Below are 24027 nucleotides of genomic sequence, written 5' to 3'. Positions count from 1 at the left end.
GTTGGATAGTGGGAGGGTAAAAAATACTATTCCCACTCCAGTGAGTTCAACATTAGGGAAAGTGTTGGATAGTGGGAGGGTAAAAATTACTATTCCCACTGCAGTGAGTGCAACAGTAGGGAAAGAGTTGGATAGCGGGAGGGTAAACATTACTATTCCCACTTCAGAGAGTGCAACAGTAGGGAAAGCATTGGATAGCGTAGGGGTACAAATTACTATTCCCACTCCTGAGAGCGCAACAGTAGGGAAAGTAATGATTTAATATTAAATTAATTATAAATATCAATAAAAAAATAATTACCAAATAAAAAAGTTAATTACCAATTAATAATTAATTAGCAATTAATTATCAATACATATACATAAAATATTTACTTTTTTACAATTAAATTACTTACCACCCTATTCCCCTATAAACCCACAAAACGCTCTAAATGATAAAAAATACAATTAACATCATTCTCAATTAATCAATTAATAAAAATTTAAAACCAATTAATAAAAATGTATTACCAATTAATACAAAATAATTACCAATTATTAATTATCAAGCAATTAATTATCAATACATATAAATAAAAATAAATATTTACTTTATTACAATTAAATTACTTCCCATCCTACTCCTATATAAACCCACAGCCCGCTCCAAATAATAAATAATACAATTAACATAATTATCAATTAATCAATCAATAAAACTTAATTACCAATTAATAAAACGTAATTACAAATTAACAATTATCAATCTATTATCAATACATATAAATAAAAATTAATATTTAATTTACTATAAATAAATTACTTCCCACCCTATTCCCCTATAAACCCACAACCCGCTACGGAATTAAATTACGCAAAAATTAAATTACATAACATTCATTACTTTAAAAAAATTAAACATACATTACAAAAATAATACATAATTATAACACATATACTACCATACATAACACAATTTTTTTTGATATTATGGAAATTGATATTTTAAATTCGATATTATGGAAATCGATATTTTCTACCCCAATTTCGATATTCTGACTAACTATATTTTGGTGATTCAATATTCTGTCCTATCTATATTTACAGCACGCAAACGATAATCGGTGGCAATGTATTTCTTTGTATTAATCATAAAATATTTGTTTCCACCACACATCAGTATTACTAAAAAACAATGTGCTTTATGTGCACTATTCTAATTATGACATAGTTTGAAATATCTGCACAGTTCATTTACACTTTTGTTGTGTGCTAGAAAAAGAATAACATTGTAAAACCTTCCTCAAGCACAACCCCAGTAGCCAGCATGATTGTCACATAAAACCTCTCACTTTGAAGTCAGAAAAAGAAAAGTAAACACCAAGCTCCCTTGGAGACCGGGCATGACATTTGGCCTCTGTCTTTGAATGTTCAGCAAATGTGACAAGATAGAAACAAGATTTAAAGGCCTGTTTACAGAAATCCAGTACTGGTGAAAGAATGCAGTATCTAAGGTTTGGGCAACCGAGGGGACAAACTGAAGCTGGACAGCCTAAAACAGAAAATAAAAAGCAAGCGAATGAGAGTTACATAGCCAATGGTAAGCAATGGTTGGAAAGCGTTGCAAGGGAAGCTTTCCGAATGACCTCAAGATGTCGTTGGCAGACCAAACCGCTATGCTTCCTGGGAGGCTTTGACCTCAAAAAGGAAGTCTGTAAGAAAAGTAAGCCCACACAAGCGATTTGTTTGAGTATTGAATGTTGGACTTTGTAAGGCTTTGCAAGGTCATTGTATGATCTTTATTATATCAACAAAGACCACCGCCACAAGAGGATATCACTTACAAAAAAAACTGTTTTTCTAAATTTTGATGCATAACAGCAGCTTTCTCTGATCTGTGCTGCATTAGAAAATTCTGAGTGGTAACCATAAATTCAGATACAAAACCAGAGGAAAGATTTTCATATAGAAAGTGGGGTCTTTAAAAAATAGATATATATATATGATTAATTGTTCTTGTGTACGTGAAATGAAGTGAAATTTAGTGAGCCGTGTAAGCCGCAGAGATCCAGGCTTTATTCATTCAATTGCATGTGCATACATTCACAATGTTATTCTGTTCCACTGCACCATTCATATTTGTCAATTTATTATTCAGCACTGAAACACTCTCATTTTGGAGATGTGTTCAATAAAATCAAAGAATAATTCGCTTTTCTTTGCAGGAGGGGCGCACCCCAATTCATGCTGCAGTGGATTCTGGTAACACCGAGAGTCTCAACCTGCTCTTGTACTATGATGTAGCGGGTGGTGGAATCATTACTAATGATGCTGAGCCTGATTTAGGCTTCTGTGATTCAGAGTACAGAGACGACGACTCCAGTACCAAAGCAAAGCCTGTTGTTTCTGCGAACCTCATCAACCACGCTGACAATGAGGGCTGGACTCCTGCCCATATAGCAGCATCGAAAGGTTTCAAGGTTTGTTCTCCTTAGAGTATCTTGCTGATAGTGCACAGGCTATATGCTGGTTCATTTGATTCAACGCTTGTCGCTGAAGAAGTTTGTTAGGCAACATCACTACACTAGCCAACAAACACCATGCTACTTCTTCATCAGTTGTTAAGGTCAGCCTAGGTGTTTGCAGAGCTAATCTGGCTCTGCAATGATGCTGAAGCACAAGATGACTTTCCAATATTGTTTTGACTTCGAACCTGCACTACATATAACAGTTAATGTTAAATCTATTGACTTATGTGGATGTAAAATAATGCACAAAAATCCACCGATGTAACATTTATAAATTTACACTCAATCTGTTTTTCCCTATAATTAACTGCATTTAAATGATGCATCACAAAATTGCAAACACACTTCGATTTGGGAGGTTTGGTATGTCACCTTGGTGGTTTTCCACTTTGCTCCCTGCTTAATTATATCTAATTACAGCATAAAGCACAGACGAGGGGTTGTACAAGCCCCCAAGAATGTGAAGTCCCCCAAAAAAACGATAAATAAGAATCCTGAACTGCTTATATATGCTACGTGCATTCGTACAGCACATAAAAATATATGCATCAGCGCAAGATTGTGATCTGTATAAGTTAATGTATTCAAGAAGTCTGGGAACTGAATTTTATTGTTGAACTTGAACATATAATACCTTTTTCAATAATGGTGAAAGTGACATTTTCTGGTTTATCGATTATCTGGCATTGTAGCCTATCTACTGAAAAATTAAACTTTTATCAGTCAGTCAAATTAAGTTTATATCGGGTGTGACCCATAAAGCCATATAAAAACAGCGGGGCAAACATTAACAAATTAACACTTTGTGCGAAAGGGCCTCTTTTTGCATGCTCACCCCTGTCCATTTTGTGAACTGCTAGTGCTGTTTTCTTATATTTAAACTCTGAAAACTGGGGCACTGTTGTCTAGTCTCCAGTGCATGTTCTCTAACCCCTAAAACCTGATAAAAACAAGCTAACCCCAATTGGCAAATTTAACTTTCCAGTAATGCCACAGTACATGGTGTAAGGAAATACTCCAATGGTACAGTAAGTTAAATGTCACCTGTGGACTGCAACACCTATTGTTCCATTCATTAGGCGGACAAGAAAAATATGGTTTTAGGCCTATATGTTAGTCTGATTCCTGCAGTTTTGAAACCTACAGGCAGATCTGCCAAAATAATCGTGGCATAAAAGGGGAATTCTACTTTTAAATAGTAACTAAGTCTCTTCTTAGTAAGGTTAGTGGCCAAATAGTGGGGTGTCTGGTATTTATTAAAACACAACTTTAATGTTCCAACTGTATACGTCAGGCAGACAGCTGAGATCGGCCAATAAAGAGCTGATTAAGACAACCAGGATCAGGAAGGCACGATGGGGGGGCAGAAGCTTCGTTAGAGGAGCTGCCACTGCTTGGAATTCCCTTCCCCTGGCCTTGAAACAAAGTGCAAACCTTTTGGCCTTTCGAAAAAATATTAAAACTTGGCTTTTTATACATTAGGAAAGACCTGACACTTAGGGGAGCTATCATTTCAGCGCCAGGACACCGCTCGGTAACAGCGCGCTTTATAAATGGTATAAATATAAATAAATAAATGTTTGCTTGTTCCAACAGTTACTATCCCCAAAAGTTATTTTCACTGTTAGAGCTGTTGCTAGTTCAATGAAGAAAGATCTCAACTACAGTTAATGTTAATTTTGTATATTGAGGTTGGAGTACACTACAGTGAAAGTGCAATCACTGTTTTTAATATTTATTTATTAAAATGCAGTTCAACGTTGGTTTCTTGATAAATATTCAGGAAAGTCAGTTAAAAAAAGTTAGACTTCCTCACTTGAAGCCCCTGTAGGCTAATTAGCATTCACCTAACTGCATGTGGCCTGTCAGTGCTGCTTTGATAGGGTTGGAAATATTGCTCTCAGAGCAGAGACAATGGCTTTGTCCTGGCAGATGGTTCTGAGGTGGGTGGGGAGGTATGAAATGTGACCGAGTTTAACTCTGGCATTGCAGATTAAGAGTGACCAGGAGCTTCACTAACTTAAAACGGACGAGAGGGGCATATATATACTTTTATAGTTCAATGATGAGGAGAGCCTGTAGGATTGCATTAAAGGTGGAGGTTGTTTCAGTCATTACGGTTGTCCACATGTTGTTGTCAGCACGGTATCAGAATGCTGTTTTGGGTGATAGTTGATCTCTTTTCCATACCCACATTTCTTAGTTTTTTAAAGCACTGGCAGAGGTCACTGGTTTCAGCATGCATTCTTTAGCTGCTTCTAATTCGCATGGTTTGGGTGTTTTATGGTGTTTTGTGGTGTTTTGTGGTGTTTTTGGTGTTTTGTAATGGCAGGAGAGAAAGTGGTTATATTCTCAGTACCCCGTAAAAACTTTTTCTAATGTCTGTGCGTTTACAACACATGGTGGCACTTTTTCCATCAGTTCTCGTTTCCTATTTTACATACATTGTTTTTTCTGTAGCTTCTCTCCCTGACGAAGGATGCATGCTGCCAGAAATGTATTGGAGGAACATGAAATGCTATTGAATACAATGGATACATTTCATTAAAACGAAGATGGGTGTTTTATTATGTGTGCTTCGTTTCTTATCGACACTGGAAATTGACCCCCTGGAATGAACCCTTGCAAATTTTGATGGTCTAGAGAAAATTTATATAATTTAATTCCAAGTCGTTGAGACCATAGCAATCACTTTCGTATCAGAGGAGAGTTTGACAACCGGGATGTCACTGTCAGTGATCTTGAAACATTGCCTGATGGGGCTCATGTTATTTTACAGATTCTAGTCACGTTTTCTGTACTGTTCCTCCTTCAGCATCGGTTTCAACATCTTTGATTGACAATTAATCTATCCATGTTGGCCGTGTTTGTTTTTTTCTGTTGTTAATTTTAGAGTATACTTGTATCATGTTGATTAAAAATAATTATGAACACTTGCAAATTAAGTAATGTTAGCCTCCAAGGAGCTAATTAAAATGTAAAGAAATGAGAAGTATTGATCGTTGGACAGCCCGCAGACACTCCTACACCAAACCTAATAAATCTGCCACACAGCATTAAATAAACTGCATCCTGATGAAAGACAGTAAGGGGGGGTAGAGGTGCTCTGCCTCACATCTCAACTGTGTGTTTCTGGATAATTCTGTCATCAGAAGTGAATTATTCTGGGGTTGCTGGACATTCTGCCACAAATTTCCTCAGGTCAACAGGCATGCAGGATCTCCAAAGCTTGTCAGCTTGTAGGCTCGTAGGAGCCTTTCTAAACAGTAAGGTGGGGTTAGGAGCATACTGCCGCACATTCCTGCACAAATACCCCTTTGCATCCTGGTTAGTGTAATACAGGATTTCGCGCTTGCATCAAAGTTACTTATAATTTTTACCAAAGCTGGTGCAGTCCTTGCCGTATGTCTAGACAGTTGTGTTCCTTGATTATTCTTTGATCAGTAGAGAATTATTCTGGGTTTGCTAGACATTCTGTCACAAATTTCCTCAGGTCAGTGCCACTCCTTTTCCTAGGAGAGCTTCCCCCCTTCCGCTCCCTTAATGTCTGTCTGGCAATAAAACTAACATGGTTCTTTAGGTGTTAAATATTTAAAACTGTGCATAAAATTATCTTGCTCCATGTTTTTTAACACTGTATCAGTGCAATAATCAACATATTGTAGTTGCTATCTATGCACTGTCTGTTAACTTAGTTTGTTGACTATTTTGACGTGTAATTATCAACTGTATATTAAACATTAAGAACTTTCTTGTGAGAAAATGTCCAGTTGCATGGGCATACCCATTGTTTGTCTAATTGTATTGCAGGTATTACATTTATATGTACTTACATGCCATTACATTTAAGTAAAGTACTGTTATGTGGAATAACCAATCTGAGAAATAATGGAGACATAGTTCCAGATATCTAGGAGAGCAGATCTAAAAAGACCGTTTCAATTTTATTGAATTCAGGTATTACTTGCCATGTAATATTTAAAAAATATTTTTTAAAAACTAACCCTCTGAAGATGGCATACTGGCAAACTTGAAATATTTCAACCAAGTAACTGTCACTTTAAAAGCTTAGCATAAAATTATTGTTCACTAACTTGTTAGCATTGACGTAACCCCTACATTATGGTGGATTAGTAGGCAAATGGCAAATGTGGTATTGTGTGGCTCAATGATTAGAGCGGCAGACCCTGATGCAGAGGTCTAGCCAGGGTTCATTTCCCCGCCTCGGCGGGTCTTGGGCCCCAAAATTGCATGGACCCGATAATTCTCGCCTCGGTGCCTATTCCAATCATGAAGTCCCACTCTGCAACTCTGGGCAATAGCTTGCTTAATCTCCACAATGGCCCCCACAACGCTAAGGATGCCTGGCCTCCACCTTGGGGGTGCCCAGGAGTGGACACCTCACAGGGAAAGCCAGGATGGGTTCCACAGCGGTATTCGTACAAGCGCCTTGAGACCCTTGCGGGTGAGTAGTGCGCTATACAAGTATCAATTTACAATTTACAATTGCATCAATAGCATTGTTACAGGAGGTAGCAATAATATCCATAATGATTTGCCAGAAGTAGCAGTATCCACCATACTATGAATTGCCAGAGCACTCAATGATGGAACCATCACTATCACTTCCCATCTGATAACTCTATTTACATGGTCATCAATGTCATTGTTCCACTACAATGTCTATCAGTGCCGGTGCCTCGAGTGCCCCTAGCTACCACCAGAACAGAACTGGACACTAAATTCAGAAATTGTCAAAAGGTTCAGAACAGCCCCGCCCTGCAGTATGCCACAACAAGAATGGGGCACTCATGAGTCATGGCATCCTGCTCTGAAACCAGCCCCCTACTGTGTAGCCTACCAGAAAAAATACCAGAGTAATAAAGGGCCCTCTCTAGCCTTGGCTGCCACAGTCTGCAACCACTGCCCATCAGCACCAGCATTACTAGTGTTCATGTTCATTTCAGGAAGTGTGAAATAAGAGATTACCTAAAAAGAAAATATGTAGAGAAATTGCTGCTTTGGGAGTGAGTGTTTTCCTCATGACTCAAAACACAGATTATCAGTTGTCCTATGAAGAGAATGCCCAGTTATCATTACGTAATTGGACATTGTGTGCTGTGATCTGAGAGCAGTGATCACTGTTCTCTTTAACCATTGCACCCTAATGGGACGCAAAAGAACAATGAAATTAACTTTAAAAAAAATCACGATATCTAAGTATTTCATAATTCATTAAATAGAGTATATACATTTCTTGATATTAAATAGTAGATTTGCAAACTGTTCCAGCAGTATTGCTACCACCTAAATGCCAATTTACTACATTTGACTGTTTGAACAAATATTTTATGCTTGACCAATTTCAACATACATCAAGGTCATCAGTCCTTTCTTTTATTAAATGTCGCTTCCTAGATGAACACTCTAATTTTTCCACACGTTACAATTAAAATAAACGTACAACCATCTCTACATAACTTAAATCTCACCAGGCTGGTTACTTCAGTGGTATCCTTGGATTTAAGCCTGTATACTTATAGAATTATATTTGTAAATATCCAAACATTTTCAAGAAATTATTCAACCCAGTACGTTGATGCCTAGCCCACCCCCTCACCTGTTCTTGCTCACAGCCTCCTCTGTCACAACACCTGAGACCCATTCTCTTTACCGCGCAGCTGATTACCATCATGATACTGCAACTGATTACCAGTGATATTTTCACTGAGATTCTCTCCTAAGAACTGCCCTACTCTTTGTAATTCTTTAGAATAATCAATCTCTCAAATTAAAGAAGGCATTATACCTCAGCAAGAGAAAAGAGCGGTGATTTCTCCTTTAATCAAAAAACCTAATAAGACCCCAACTAATTGCTGGACTGCCAATAGTCATTAAACTATTAGAGAAAGTGTTCCTTAACCACATTCAAACCAATTTAAGACAAAAACCTAGAGTTAAATTTGTTTCCCAGTTGACCACGGCGTTAGAAAGGCCATACTTGATATCTGTGAGACACCATTGGAAGCAAAAGATAAAGTGAATGAGTATATGCTCATCTTTCTGGATATCATCACCACTTTGCCCCACAGTGGGCCACCCTACCGTTTTACAAGGGTCTTTTACAATATAGCAGATATGAAAGATATCTCCCCGACATGGGTTATGTCATATACTATACTTTAGGCTTAAAATATTAACTATGGTTCTCTTAGGTGTCATTGGAACATCACAGGGGTTTATGCAGACCCCTTGTTTAACATATATTGCAAGCTTAAGCTTGTATGTGCATGATACCAAATCCCCTCTAAGAACCGAGCTGAAAAGATATTTGAATGATCAAAGTGACCACATGTATCTGCAACCTCAGAGTTATCCTGGAAAAAACCCTCTCTATTAGCCCTCAGACAGCTAATGATGAAGCAAAATACATATTTTCATAAAGAAATTCACTTAATTCTTACTAATCTGTATCACATGGCTTTCAGTTCTGTGGTTAAAGGAATTATACTAATTCACCACATTTAAGGCTGTGAAAAATGACTACAAATACCTACATATGGCACAACATGCAGAGCACGATGTTGGTCTACCCTTAAAGAAAAGTGAGTCTTTCTACATGGACAAAATAGGCTTTCTTTCAACCTGAAGGCAATAACATTGAAAATAAAATGTCTGTTTCATCACTGTCTTTTAATTCTGCTCTCCTAGATATCGAAACTGTGGCCCCATTATTTCTCAGATTGGTTATTCCACATAACAGTGGTTCAGAACCTCCTTTCTCACTCAACATCCAAACTTATTTCAGGCTGGTGCTTCTTTCTACTACAGTCAACGTTGTTGGACACATTTAGCTCTGTAAATGGGCAAGTGGTTACTATTTCAAAATGAGCTACCTTCTTAAAACTCAGACACGGCAGATTGGCACACAGAGGGCGTTGGAATGAAGTCAATATGGACAAGTTTGCATTTGTGTTGTTTTAAATTGGTATTCTACTTATTGGTTTTGATGGTCTTTACCGCATCTTGCAGCTAATTTCCAGTGTTTGACACATTAGGCCAGCACATGTAGGCAAGACTGTGAGATTTAAAGACTACTTTACTAATAGAATTAGGGTTCTTCAAATAGAGTATTTGCAAACTCATTTGGCAAATGACAGTCAAATATTTGAAATATGTAGGAGCTACACTACAGGAGAGATTGGGGAATCTCCAACAATGATTATTTGAACATTAAACTTGAGAAGCATTTCAAAACACATTTGACCAATAACATTGGTCAGAACTTAGCTAGATTTAAAGATCATTTTTACTAGTTTAGGAAAACGTCCAAAGCCACTTGTCTCTGATTCAGTTTCTAAAATGGTACTAGTTAAGTTCAGTGCATGTTTTTCTGCTGGCATTCGCACTGCAAATGCCAGCTTGAAAACGTGCTGTTCCCTTGGTATTTAAGAAGCAGGCAGCCTGCTGTGATTATTCTTACTAATTTTGTTCTGTTTAACTGTCCTGAAGCCACATTCCTCTTCAAACACCCCACATACATCACACATTGAAGCATCGCATGAGGTAAAGCATGCCTGTAATTACTGAAAATTGTTTCTTTGCCTTTAGGTGCAAACTGTATTTCAAACTTCCACATAGAATGTTTGAAACTAGCATGCAACTTTCTTCAACTAAAGAACTCGCCTTCTCTGTTATTCCTCGACTTTAAAGTGTAATCCCATTAACAAAGGTCCCGTTGACAAAGAAATTGATTGATTCAAGTGATTAAATGGATTTATATGATTCTACTATTTTGAATTATTTATTTAAATGTGTATTTTAAGAGTTAGAATTTGTCCTACTAAAATATCACTCATAAAGGTGTCATTTTTCCAGGACTGCCTTGAAATTCTTTGCAAACATCATGGACTGGATATTGAAAAGAAAGACAAGTGCAATAGGACAGTGCATGACGTGGCCACTGATGACTGCAAACAGCTGCTAGAGAATCTGAGTGAGTGACAAATTTAGTCATTACGGTTGCGTTGTGGAAGTTTAAAAAGGAGTTATTGAACTTTTGTTTCAAATTATAGATTATGTTGAAAATCCAAAGCTCAGATGGCTGTTGTTGCCACGTAGCGAATACCAAGTACAACTACAATGTATTTGATTGACAATATTTCCAGAAATTGATTTTGCTAAGAAAAGCTGCAAACTGGAATCTTCAATAATACATGCAGTCTCATTGTTTCTGCAGGCTGCAATTGCTTGTGATTACTTGTTGAGGTATATCTATATGTTGTGTACATTTAATTGCTTCCAAATTCATCTATTGTAATGTGTTCTTTGGTTGTTCTCCTGATAGAGGTAGCTGTACCCAATAATTGCCTGACACATCCAACTGATCTCTTACTTGAGCCTATCATTTGACAGTTCAGTCTAAGCCAAAGACTGATAGGTAAAACCGGTCATACACAGAGGGTAATGTATTGATGGATTAATTGATTCTAGTGTGGATAACAGACGCACACATCTCACTTATGGTTAATGACAAAAAACTGCCTAAAATTAAGAATTCCAAAAACGGATATCTTTCCAGAATGAACAGGTGAGAGACATTGGGTTTTTGGTTAATTGGTGTGTGAGCACTGGTCAAGCATCAACCACATTCCTTGTCAGGGTAAGGAACAAGCCGGCCTTAAATTAACTTGTGCTCAACCCTCTGGTACCTTCGCAGTGAGCATTCAGACTTAACTTGGGGGCACTGTGTAAAAAATCTGTGCAACACTTTAAGCAGTAATAAAGTGCAAAACACCAGACAAAGAGAATCCCACACTAAGTAAAAAACATAGAATAACATTTTATAAATAAAACAAGACCAAATCAGTAGAACTGGAGATATACAATTTTAAAGATTGTATTGAAAATAGCTTTGAAAAGCAGAAAGTGACAACTGAGGATATCTGGTTGCAGCAGACCGGGACAAAGTCACAAGTTCAGGTGGACAATGATAGGTTCTGGTTACAGGGACCTAGTTAGGCCCACTAAACAGAGTACCTTAAATCCTAGTGTATAGAACGTTGTGAGGATTTGCTTCATGCTGCCGTAGCAATGCGTTGATTCTGAGATGCAGCGGTGTGCGATGCGAGGGCCTATGTCATCAAGGATCCTGTTGATAGGGCTTGCTTTGCAAAGTCTGGCATTGAGGCTGTAGCGCGCAGTTGGGGCGATGCATCGGTTCCGAAGAGCTGCAAAGTTGTAATGTGGAGTCTAGCATAATCATCGATGATAGATGAGAGGGCATCCACAGGGGATGCTTCACGCAGTGGTGGTTCTGAATGTGTTGCAGGCTGCAGCAGCAATGCGGGTATTTGCGACTGGTCCAATCCATGAAGCAGCGAAGAAGCGTCTGTTCTGCTCGGGGTTGCGCCGCACCACAGAGGAGATGCATAGGCTCTGCTGGATCCACAGAGGCTGGCAGACACCTTAAGCCCACTGCTAAGGGTCCAGGACTGGGGAGTCAAGCTGCAGGTGCAAGGTTGTTGGAAGCCTTTTATGTCCCTGAGGCTGCGATCAGGAGGGGAGTCAACTAGCCCTTGAAGTCACTCTGGGTTCTGCGTTCAAGAAATGCAGGTATAGTCATTCTATTCCAGGCAAGAGGGCAGCAGGTCAGCACAGCAGGGCAGCAGTTCCTTCTGAGCAGCAGTCCAGCAGTGTGTCAGTCCTTTTAGCAGCATACCAGTCCTCCTCCTTGACAGAGTATCCACAGGTCCAAAAGTGTATTCAAGCATTGGTGTGTGGGGTCCAGTATTTATACCCAGTTATGCCTTTGAAGTGGACAGAAGCTAATAGAGACATCCCTTTGAAGTGCACAGGTGCCATGCTTTAATGCCCCTAACTAACTACAGGAGTATGCAGCCTTTGGTGTGAGGGCAGAACACAGCCTATTCAAGTGTAAATTGGACTGGGTATTCATACACCAAGGCCTGGTTTCTGAGGTGTCTAATTTCAAAACACTACCTCTAAAACGTATGCAAATTACTGTAGTTTTCTACTATACATCCACTCCTCTTTTCCTTTTCTTTGAGGTAGCTGCATCACATTTTTCGCCTCTTATTTAAACATATTTTTCAACTGACAGTCCACCAACCGGTAAACACTGAAGTCTTTTCAAAATTACTCCGTGTATATTCAATCCCACAGTGATATCCTGAATGAGCAGGAAAACGTAGTGAACACCACAAATATCTATGTGAAAAAAGGAAAACGTGGAAAAGAACAAAATGACCCCTCACGTGCGCACCACCCACAGGGTCACTTGCAGGTACTCACCAGTTAAATAGGCAGGTTGCTATTCATGCATACCATTCGCAACGCCATGGGAATGGTATGCATGAATAGCAACCTGCCTATTTTAATTTGACAGTATGCACTCAGTAAATAATAGTGATTGCGACAGGCGTTTGTGTGTGTCAATTTTAATCACAATTGGTCACAACGTGTGATGTGATCTATGCACTTTTTTAGGTTTCATTTGGACACATTTTCTTTTGAACAAAATGACCACCGATGATGATAAAAGTGGGCACAACTGGTGAGCACCTGCCAGTGACCTCGTTGGTGGTGCTCACGTGAGGGGTCATTTTGTTCTTTTTCACGTTTTCCTTTTTTCACAAATATATTTGTGGTGTTCACTACGTTTTCCTGCTCAGGCAGGATATCACTGTGAGATTGAAAATATACGGAGTCATTTTGAAAATACTTCAGTGTTTACCAGTTGGTGGACTGTCAGTTGAAAAATATGTTTTAATAAGAGGTGAAAAAAGTGATGCAACTACCTCATAAAGAAAAGGAAAAGAGGAGTGGATGAATAGTAGGAAACTACAGTAATTTGCATACTTTTTAGAGGTAGTGTTTTGAAATTAGACGCCTCAGAAACCAGGCTTGGTTTATGAATAGATTTTGAGTGGATGGCGACCTGTTACTTTTTCCCTCTGTGCTACTTGTTGAATATATAAATTGGACAGGGCCCAGCTCCTCGCTCCCATTCTGCCAGAGATGGCCCATCTAGTCACACCTAAGCTCCTCATTGTGTGTGGCTGTCTAGGACGAATACACAAGCCCAGCTGTCAGCAATATTCAGTCACGTGACATAAAGGTAGGCTACCGGCACCCAATGGCTCCAGCAAGAAAACGACACCCTTCTAAAAGTGAAATTTACAGAATTGCAATTTAAAATCCAACTTCACCATAAGTTAGGATTTTAAATTGTGATTTCCAGAGACACCAAACATGAACTGGTTACCTATTCCCATTTGGAAATTACACTCCTAAATTGTAATAGGGTAGCTCTAATGGAGAAGTAGGCCTTGCAGGAGGGCAGAACCAATTTGAGTTTTAACCCCTTCCACGCTCATGACGAGCTGGGCTCGTCATGGCGTAGCCTCCTCGCACGCTGATGACGAGCCCAGCTCGTCACGTAAAGTGCGGTTTTAAAAAACTCAGCACAGGAGTGGAATTGGTGCAGCCGCGATGTGGTTAAACTATTAGGACATGTGAAACCTAAACGTATATGTCCTGCTTTTTAAATACATTGAACCCTGCCCTCTGCACCTTCTAAGGCCTATCGTAAGGATGACGTATATGTATTAAATGAAAAGTTTTGGCCTGGCAAAACGTTTACATTGCCAGATCGGAATTGCAATTCAACACTGCACACACACAGGCTGCAATGGCAGGCGTGCAACATGTTTAAAGTGCAACTTCAGTGGGTGACACAATTAATGCTGCAGGCCCACTAGTAGCGTTTCATTTACAGGCCCTGGGCACTTGTAGTGCCACTGTACTAGGGACTTAGAAGTCAATTAAATATGCCAGTTGGGTGTAAGCCAATTCAATATTTTTTTAATATATATTTTTATTAAGATATAGAAGGGAAACAAAGGGAAATGGAGGGGCGGGCGGGAAAAAAGAAAAACAAGGGCTACACAACAAAACCGTTACAATGCAATGCAGCACCAAGAGACATCATTAAGCAATTAAATCAGGCGACATTTCTGGTGAGTGACACAGCAATATTAACTTAATGAGACTCTTTCCATTCTGTCCCTCCCTCTAGTCTCTTAGCACCCTTCTGGGGGGATGTGTGGCGCCTGCCAGGGGAAGTTGTTCCACTTACCCCAAACCTTAACCCATTTCCCGGGGCAACCTCTATTAGTATTAACTGTCTTCTCTGCCACCAGATATTTGTCCATGTCCTTTTCCAAGTCTTTGAGGCTCAAAGTCACTGATGCTCCCCAAATTACGAGCTACGTTTTATTTGGCAACAATCAAACCCAACGTCATCCAAATTTTTCCCATTGTTGTAAAAGATATTCAGGAGGCACCATTTTTGAGTTGGTGTTGTCGACCCCTCCCATACCGCATTCATTTTTGTTATCACTGCCTATCAATGGGGTTGTATGGCAGAGGATTTCCAAATAATATGAAAGAAGGTGCCCTTTTTATTACACATACAGCGATAGTTTAGTTTGTATCCTACCCATTTTCACGAGTCGAGTGTAAGCGTAGTAAACCCTGTGTAATATGTTGAGTTGGCTCAACCTAAATCCTGCCTTAACGGCTACCTCTCTAATATAACCAATCATCATCATCTAAGCCACCAACGTCTAATTAAATATGTTTTTAAGGAAAGTGCACAAGCACTTTAGCGCTATTTATTAGTGGTAAAGTGTACAGAGTCCTATGGCTAGCAATAAAAGAAGTCAGAACAACAGGAGGTCTGAAGGCAAAGGTGAGAGTAACACCAAGCCACGGTTGCCAGACCTAACATCAATCCTTTAACAATTTATTCTGTTCAAAGTTTACAAACCCATAACCATATTTGGAAGGATGATATTCTATTTTAATGTAAAACAGGAAACTCAAAGCAGAGTGGCAGTGAGTAAGTAATGTCTATTTTTGCTCATGTCGTGGCTGCAGGGCTCCAAATATTCCTCAAAGCACCCCCCTTTCTGATAAACGATCCAAATGTTGACAGGTTCTCGCTTTAGGAAGTCAATACTACCACTAGCATTGTGACAATCATGTATTTGATGGCATTTTTAAAATATATGAAAATATCTGCAGTGTTTGAATTGCATAATACGTACAGAGCTACCAATCTTACAGAATACTTAGAATAAAATAGATTTGTCTCTCTGAGAACACAATGATTTTATTTTACACAAGACCCTGCTTTACATTTTCTAAATGTATTCTCAGCTGATGTTGCCTTCTGCATATCCATCATTCTCGCTGTCATTTAAAATTGTTGATGGATCTGTATTCATTTAATGCATTTGTTCCTAACAGCTAGCTACTTAACTACTATGGAAAATATTTTAAATCCTGCAGCATCGGCAACGATTAAGATGCATATCTTCGACTCTTGCATAATGGTCAGCTAATGTATAACGATGTATCTTTAATTTATGATTTTTGTTTTTGCAGATGTTCTTAAAGTGCATTTAAGTATTTCAGTTGACGAGAAAACCCACATGTACTGTGATACCGATTACAGCGAGAGTGAACACATCATTTGTGCTTTGACCATCCGCAAACAAACGACATGGGAAGACTTTTCTGAAGCTGTGACTCAGGCGATCATGAATCATTTCCACGACATCGTGTCCAATGAATGGGGGAGTACAGAAGACCGACAATCCTTCAATGAAGGCGAATCCAGCATGGGGCTGAGCGTAAACAGCATCTCCTCTGTCAAACTAGGTACTATAACCACTCCATGCATACTTTTAGGACACAGTCAAGGATGCCTTAACTCTTATTTGGGTTCTGTAACCTTAGCTGAGCACCATACATGCATATGATATCTATTGTAAGAGTAAACAGAACGCCATACAGTTAGATGACATCTGATAGCAAATTTGGATGCATAGCCAATAGCGCCATAATGCATGGCAAATTGTATTGAAAATTCAAGTAGCCTTGTGAACCTGAAGACGTACATGGTACCGTTCAATTACAAATATTATAGCACACCAGTATTCTCAGCCATTTTCTTTTGCGGCATTCAGAGCATAGAGCTATACTGAAGACTTTTGGGCGCTCATTACATGCTTCCCAATACAAACAGCTCACTTACCAGTATGAAGGTGTCGGTATTTCACCTGGGAGACATTCCTATAGTATTCCACGTTTCCGAGCTCGTAATGGGGACTTACAATAGGAAATTGCAAATCAGTGTCTATGCACTTTTCCACACGCTCATTTCGCCAGGTATTTCCTGGATAAAAGTGCAAATACAATAACTGAGCTGCACAGGGTTTCCTGGCGTTTAAACTGTAAACTCGTTCGATTGGAATTTGAATTACTCTAAGTCTGATAAGGAGGCCTTTAATATTTATTTATTTATTTATTTTGAAAGTTTTATATAGCGCGAACAAGATCTTCGCAGATATCAGAGCGCTTTACATAGGAGAGGTGCAGATATACACAGATACATCTATAGTGTTAAAAGTACAGTGAAATGATATCATAAACACTCAAGTAGTCAATTTCAAAGTCAAACAAAAGCAAAGGGTTCGAACAAGTAGTAAAGATGAGCACTGAGTCTTTGAAGTTGATCCCCAGTAGTGGTTCAAGTGCATTTAGCCATGAGGATCGCTTTTACTTCTTTCTTGAAAAGTATGGTAGATGGGATGAGTCTGATTTCAGGGGGGAGTGAGTTCCAAATCCTGGGAGCCATTCCTGAGAAAGAGCGTTTGTAGGTTTTTTCTTTTAATTCTTTTATATTCTTTTCAATATAACCTTTCTTCAGGAACTGCCAACTGACATCTATTTTTCAACTAAATGCTTTGTATCTTAGTTTTGATTGATTTCAGTCATCGATGTGCTTTATCTTGCGAGGAAAATACAGCTGCATGGTAAATGATATCCCATAAGAGTGATGGCCGACATAGTGAACTTGACTCGGCGCAGCAGGATAAAGCGCTTCTACCTGTGCCATATAGCACGGGCCCCACCCATTGATCCCAAACACACTGCATCGATATAGAACTGGAACTTCATACTTCCATGAGGAAAAGGCATGCATTAATCATTATGAATCCAGGCACAAAGTTTAGTTTGTTTACTGTATCATCAAACCGTTAAAAACAATCTAAATGAAAAATGGAAGCAAGAAACTCAATTAGTGTTAACTAAATTCCTGGAATTTTAATTCTGACGCGTTGAAATGTATTAGCAATAGTGTAGCTAACGTGGGGTATATAATTTGCCTCATCGAAAGCGATACATTCACAATGAGTTTATCAGAAACTTAATGTGAATAAAATCTAGTAACCTTAGTTAAATGGTTGAGCGATGGAATATATAGTTGAGTATTAGCAACCGTTTTAAGTTTATATGCTTGCATTGCTCATCATAATGTAGAGGTGACATTAAAAGTGGGAATAAGTGCTCCATGCCAAAGTGCATTCCGCTGCAGAGAGCTGCCTGACCTTTACTTATTCATAACGCAGCAGTCACTGGAAATAGTCACCTGATTATAGGGTAATAGCTTAATACAGTCGCACAGTAAGGTCCCAATTATGATGCTGCATGGCACTGATGCCGCTACAGTGCGAGAGCATCTCACCAGTACCATTCAGGTATTAGTTAATCTCCACAGAATGAGCACTAAGGATGTGGACCTAATTGTGCTTGGTGGAAATCCACACAATAGTCCATGCTCTGAGCAGGTGGCATACGTGAGCCAATGAATCTGTGCAGCAGGGGCGTAACAGAACCATATGCAACCCCTGCAACATATGCAGCCTGTGCAGCGCTGGGGCCTCCAACCTTTCAAAGGACCCCCAAACCATCTGGTGACTCCCATTCGCCTAAGACCAATGTATATATCTGTAGATAAGGGGCCCCTTGTCACGTTCTGTAGGCGGAACTCATCATTTTGCGTTATGCCACTGCTATGCAGGGTTGGAGAAGTGGACAGGGGAGAATATCCAGGGGAAGCTTGTGCTGTTGCCTTGCAGGGTGAGAGTAATTCATGCCCTTTCTATGCCAAAGAAGAGAGACAGGCTACGGGTAAGCTCGCTGTCCTTGCCCAATCCTTAAAAAATATTATCAGCCACATTTTCCATCTGGCAAAATTATGCCAGGTGTTCCTGCACCTGGATTGGGCCACTTGTGAACAGGCACAGAGGTTGCCCACATTGCCTGACATACAATCAGGCGTGTTCTAACTTTCAGGTCCGTCTAGGTGATATGTATAGCTTGTTACTAATGCATAGTGGGTCAAGTTCTTATACGAGTGTCCTGGTGTTCCTCTTTCTTACAATCACTGGACAAGAGAGAATGAAAAGTTAAGAACAAAAAGAAGCAGGTCATAAGCATCCATACTGGTTTCTTTTAACTAGTTTTTGCTGGTCAATGGGGCTTTATCTCCCCTGTCAGCATGGGTCTGCAGAGATCCGTGCTGACAAGGGGCAAAATGGTTGGTGCAGGAACAGCACCACCTGTGTTCTCCCATTTCTCTTGGGTCTATGGAGACCTGGGAGAGGTGGCAAAGGCTGTGAGACTGCCAGTCGCCATTTTGCCATTGTGCTCAGGGATCTGGGAACCCAGGAAAGGTTGAGTAACAAAGAGCAAGTGAGTGCTTCCTCTGGGTAATGTTGCAACTAACCATTTGCTGTAAATAACCAGATTGAGTGCCAGTAATTCATGCTTAATGTTTTCAGTGGAAGCCAAATACAACCCAGCCTATAACCATACTCTATAAACACGGATGTTCACAAATATTATGTGTGGCTGAGCTCTTCAGTGTGGAACATAACCAGACCTACAGATATGGAGGGAGACATGAGTATTAGAAATTAATTCTAGGATTAGCACTAAATATATCCATTAGTGCCACCAAAATTGATTCGTGTCTTCTCTCAACTAAGATGAGGGCAAAAATACTTACATTCTTATGCATGAACTGTTGTAGAGGGTACAGCAGACCTTGCATCTTGTGTAGTAGGCTTGAGTTGATCACATTGGGTGGTTGAGAAGTTCTAAGTTTAAAGATCCACACATTATAAAGATCTAATTCATAGTATGCAAAGCGGCTGTCTCAAGGAGATCAACTTTAAATATTTCATTAAAACATAACGTATCTGGAGGGTTTACCTGAAATTCCAGGTTCTGAAGTTCGAACTTGACTTGAGGTAATGCTGAATTAACTAAAGTATTGTGTAACTGTACATAAGTGAATGTTCGAGGCATATGAGCTGCAGATTACACACTGTGCATAGATCGCCACCTAGTGTTGGGCCCGGATTTTTGCAGTTTGTTGTTGTCCTGAAAAGTTCTTTGGAAGTCACGAGATAGGTGACTCCTCTTTTGGACCACATTGCGCATGGGCATCGGCTCCTCACATTGTTTTTTTCCGCCATCGGGCTCGGATGTGTTTCCTGCGCTCCGGTTTGGAACCGAATTTCCTTCGGAACGGAAGCGTCACCCAGTTCGACTGTATTGTTTCGATCGCGCTCAACATCAACGCGATTCTTCACCACTTCGAAGTCTTCGATTCCGGTCGTCGAGGAAGGCCTTCGGGCTTATCTAGGCCTTACTCTCTGGCTCATGGAAAGGACGCCATTCAAGAAGTGTCCTCGAGTTGAGTCGAAGTTTCCCCACACCAATCTACATGAGGTGTGCAACCTTTGCCTCTCACCGGAGCACGAGGCCAAAGACTGTTCCGCTTGTGCCCCTTTCTGCTCCAAGAAGACGATTTGGGACCAACGAGCTCAAAGAACAATGGCTCGCTCGTCAGCTTCCATCCCGACGACATCTTTGAAGAGAGCGTCGACATGCCAGAACACCAGCACGCCGAAGAAAGTGCCAGCTCCTCTGATGCCGAAGACTCAGACGTCGAGGACATCACTCCAGCTCAACAGGTCGTAAGTAAGACCGTCGACCCCAACTCTTCCTCGACACTCTCAAAAAAGGCTTCCGTCACACCCTCACCTTCGGGCCCAGGTGCACCCCGAGAGACTGCTTCCCACGCCCCGCCTTCAGGCCCGGCAAAGAAGCCTACTAAGCCTTCAGGCGGCTCGGGCTCAAGCCAGCCTATTACCGGTGCCGATCCCACACCGAAAAAGAAGCCATCTTCCTCAACCACGCCAACCGCTGCTCCGACACTTAAGCACTCGGCGCTTAAGACTGGCAGTGGCTCATCGATGCCGAAACCGCACCCGGAGCCAAGTAAAAAAACGCCTAAATGTCCAGATTTACACGCTTCGGAGCCGAAAAAAACACCCGGAACCGAAAAAACACGTTCCGGTAAAAGACATTTCAAATGGTCACACTTCTAAACCAAAAGACCCTAGACCAGCTACCGACTTGGTGCCGAACAAACCTCCGGAACCGAAAACGTTGACGCTGAAGGATCTGCCCTACACAGAAGAACTTTTTACACCAGATCCTACTAAAAAAACTCTTGTAAAGGATCCTAAGACTGGCCAACTAGCTCCTAGCTCCAAGAAGAGACCACTAGAGGCGCCTGCACCTCCTCCTTCTCCAAAGAAGAGACATTGCAACCTTCTCCACCACCTCCCCATACTGTTCCTCCTCCTCCACCTCCTCCACCACATCATTCGCCTACACCATCCACTAATCCCGATGATGATGTTGATACACACTCTGATGAAACAGGTGGGGGTGCACATGACCCAGCAGGGACAATATTCCCCCTCAGTCACCTAACCCATGGGATGATTATAACACCCCTGATGTGCCTTACGTGCCACAAGACGATGTATATCCTTTCAGACCTTCCCACCAGAGGACACTATAGGGTTTAACCTACTAGTACAGAGAGCTGCCCAGTACCATGGGGTTGACTTGCACACCGATACTGTGGAGGAAGATTTCATATTAGACACTTTTGATAACACACAAAGGTCTACTGTCATTTTGCCAATGCTTAAAGGTGTCATCAAGCATGTAACAGAGGTTTTTAAAGATCCTGTCAGGGCTCGGGTCCTCAACCCTTGCATTGAGAAAAAATACAAAGCTGCCCCTACGGATCCAGTTTACATTAGAGGTCCAGCACCACTAGATTCTTTAGTAGTGTCTAATGCACGTAAGCGGGCTAATTCACAAACATCAGGTGAGGCCTCACCACCATATAAAGAATCTAAGCTCCTTGACGCCTCCGGTAAACGGACAGCGTCACAGGCAGCTAACATTTAGCGCATTGCCAATACCCAAGCGTTGTTGGCAAGATATGACAGGGCACATTATGAGGAACTGGAGTTCATAATGTAGCGTCTACCAGACAAATATAAAAATAGGACCAATGAACTCATACATGAAGGTAAAAATATTACTAATACTTCCATTCTTTGTGCCCTAGATGCTGCAGATACTGCCTCAAGGGCAATCAATACAAGTACCCTTCTATGTAGACATGCCTGGCTACATATTTCAGGTTTTAAACCTAAGGTACAAAATTCCATCCTTAATCAGCCATTTGATAAGACACATTTATTTGGCCCAAATGATGAAGTGTCCTTAAAAAAAATGAAAAAAGACACCTACACAGCAAAATCTATGGGAACCTTGCAGCAGCAAGCTCCCAGACGTTCTTTTCGTCGTTCATCATATAGAGGCAATACAAGAGGCTACTTTTCCGAAAGTCCCTCCATTTCTTACAAGACCCCTAACCCATCCAGATTCACTAGGGGCTACCAAAGAGGGGGTTACAGGGGTAACGACAACAAAGGCAGAGGCAAAACCAACAACTCCCGCTCTGCCTCCACCCCTATTCAATGACTTTCCTCCCCTTCCCCCCCAAACATTCCACTCCTGTGGGGGGAAGATTGCAACAATTCCTTCCTGCCTGGAACAACATCAAATCAGACAGGTGGGTGCGACAAATTATTCAGTCAGGTTACTGTCTAGAACTAACATCTACCCCCACAAACATACCACCCAAACAGCGTTCAATGTCACAAGAACATCTAACAATGTTAAAGCAAGAAGTAATTTCTTGCTACAAAAAGTGCAATAGAACCAGTTCCTATGCACCAACAAAACAACGGGGTTTACTCCCTATACTTTCTTATCCCAAAGAAGGACAGCTCTCTAAGGCCTATTCTAGACCTCCGACTGCTAAACATATACATACAGTCAGACCATTTTCACATAGTCACACTCTAACAAGTCCTTTATCTCCTGTTAAAAAAACACTTCCTTGCTACTCTACATCTCAAGGACGCATGCTTCCACATTCCCATTTACAAAGCTCACAGATTTGTAATAGACAGGCAGCACTATCAATTCAAAGTACTCCCATTCGGAGTCACAACAGCACCAAGGGTATTCACCAAATGCCTAGCAGTAGGGGCAGCACATTTACGAAGACAGCACATCCACGTCTTCCCGTACCTCGATGACTGGCTCATAAAGGCCATTTCATACAACCAGTGTGTGGAACACACTCGTACCACAATCCAACTGTTCCACAACTTGGGGTTCACAATAAACCACACCAAGTCTCATCTGCAACCATCCAAAGTACAACAGTACCTCGGTGCCACAATAAACACCTCAACAGCGCTAGCTTATCCCACTCCAGCAAGGATAGCCAGCATGCAAACTCTTCTCACAAAGTTTCAGCCACAACACTCCCTTCCAGCACGAGTGTTCAGGCAGCTCGTAGGGATGATGGCCTCTTGCATTTTCATAGTCCCCCATGCAAGACTTCAAATGCGTCCTCTACAAGAGTGCTTAGCACGTCAATGGAACCAGGCTCAAGGTCAATTAACAGACCTAGTGTTGGTAGACGGTCGGACTCATCGCTCTCTACAGTCGTGGAACACCAAAACCCTTTCCAAAGGGCGACCGTTCCTAGAGCCAGTTCCCCAAATAGTCTTGACCGTGGACGCATCGCTCTCTGGCTGGGGAGCCCACCTACTGCAACACACCATGCAAGGAAGGTGGACACCACAACAAAAGTTACTCCATATCAATCACCTGGAGTTACTAGCTAAATTCCTAGAACTGGAAGCTTTCCAAAAACAAGTATCAAACAAAGCTGTGTTAGTCCGCACGGACAACATGACAGCCATGTATTACATACAGAAACAGGGCGGAACACACTCCCTGCAACTTTCTCAACTATCTCAGGACATATGGCGGTGGGCTATACCTCAAAATGTATTCCTTCTAGCCCAACATGTTCCAGGAGTACAAAATACCATAGCAGATCTGTTAAGTCATCAGACACAACAGGCCCACGAGTGGGAACTTCATACGCAAGTTCTTCAACCATTCTTTCAGATGTGGGGACAACCTCAAATAGACCTCTTTGCCACTCACGAAATGGCCAAATGCCCAAGCTTTGCCGCAAATAGTAGTACGCAAACTACAGCAGCATTCTCTGACCCTCATCCTAGTTGCTCCAATGTGGGCCAGGCAGCCGTGGTACACCACACTCCTACAACTGTCTGTGGTACCGCACCAAAAATTATACCTGAACCACAGCTCTTAA

General features: G+C 40.8%; 1 protein-coding gene across 2 annotated transcripts in view; it reads left to right on the top strand.

Annotated features, from left to right (window-relative positions):
• Positions 1 to 24027, top strand: part of CTTNBP2 (cortactin binding protein 2) — a 670231-nt gene that overhangs the window by 394465 nt on the left and 251739 nt on the right. For both annotated transcript variants that reach the window (XM_086919417.1, XM_086919418.1), the window contains 3 exons: positions 2208 to 2462; positions 10389 to 10506; positions 15984 to 16259. In XM_086919417.1, the coding sequence (XP_086775543.1) occupies positions 2208 to 2462; positions 10389 to 10506; positions 15984 to 16259 (649 nt within the window). The remainder of the gene's footprint in view (positions 1 to 2207; positions 2463 to 10388; positions 10507 to 15983; positions 16260 to 24027) is intronic.

The sequence above is a fragment of the Lissotriton vulgaris genome, chromosome 1_1, assembly GCF_964263255.1.
Source record: "Lissotriton vulgaris chromosome 1_1, aLisVul1.2, whole genome shotgun sequence".
NCBI classification, from domain to species: domain Eukaryota; kingdom Metazoa; phylum Chordata; class Amphibia; order Caudata; family Salamandridae; genus Lissotriton; species Lissotriton vulgaris.
This window is presented reverse-complemented; position numbering and strand designations above follow the sequence as displayed.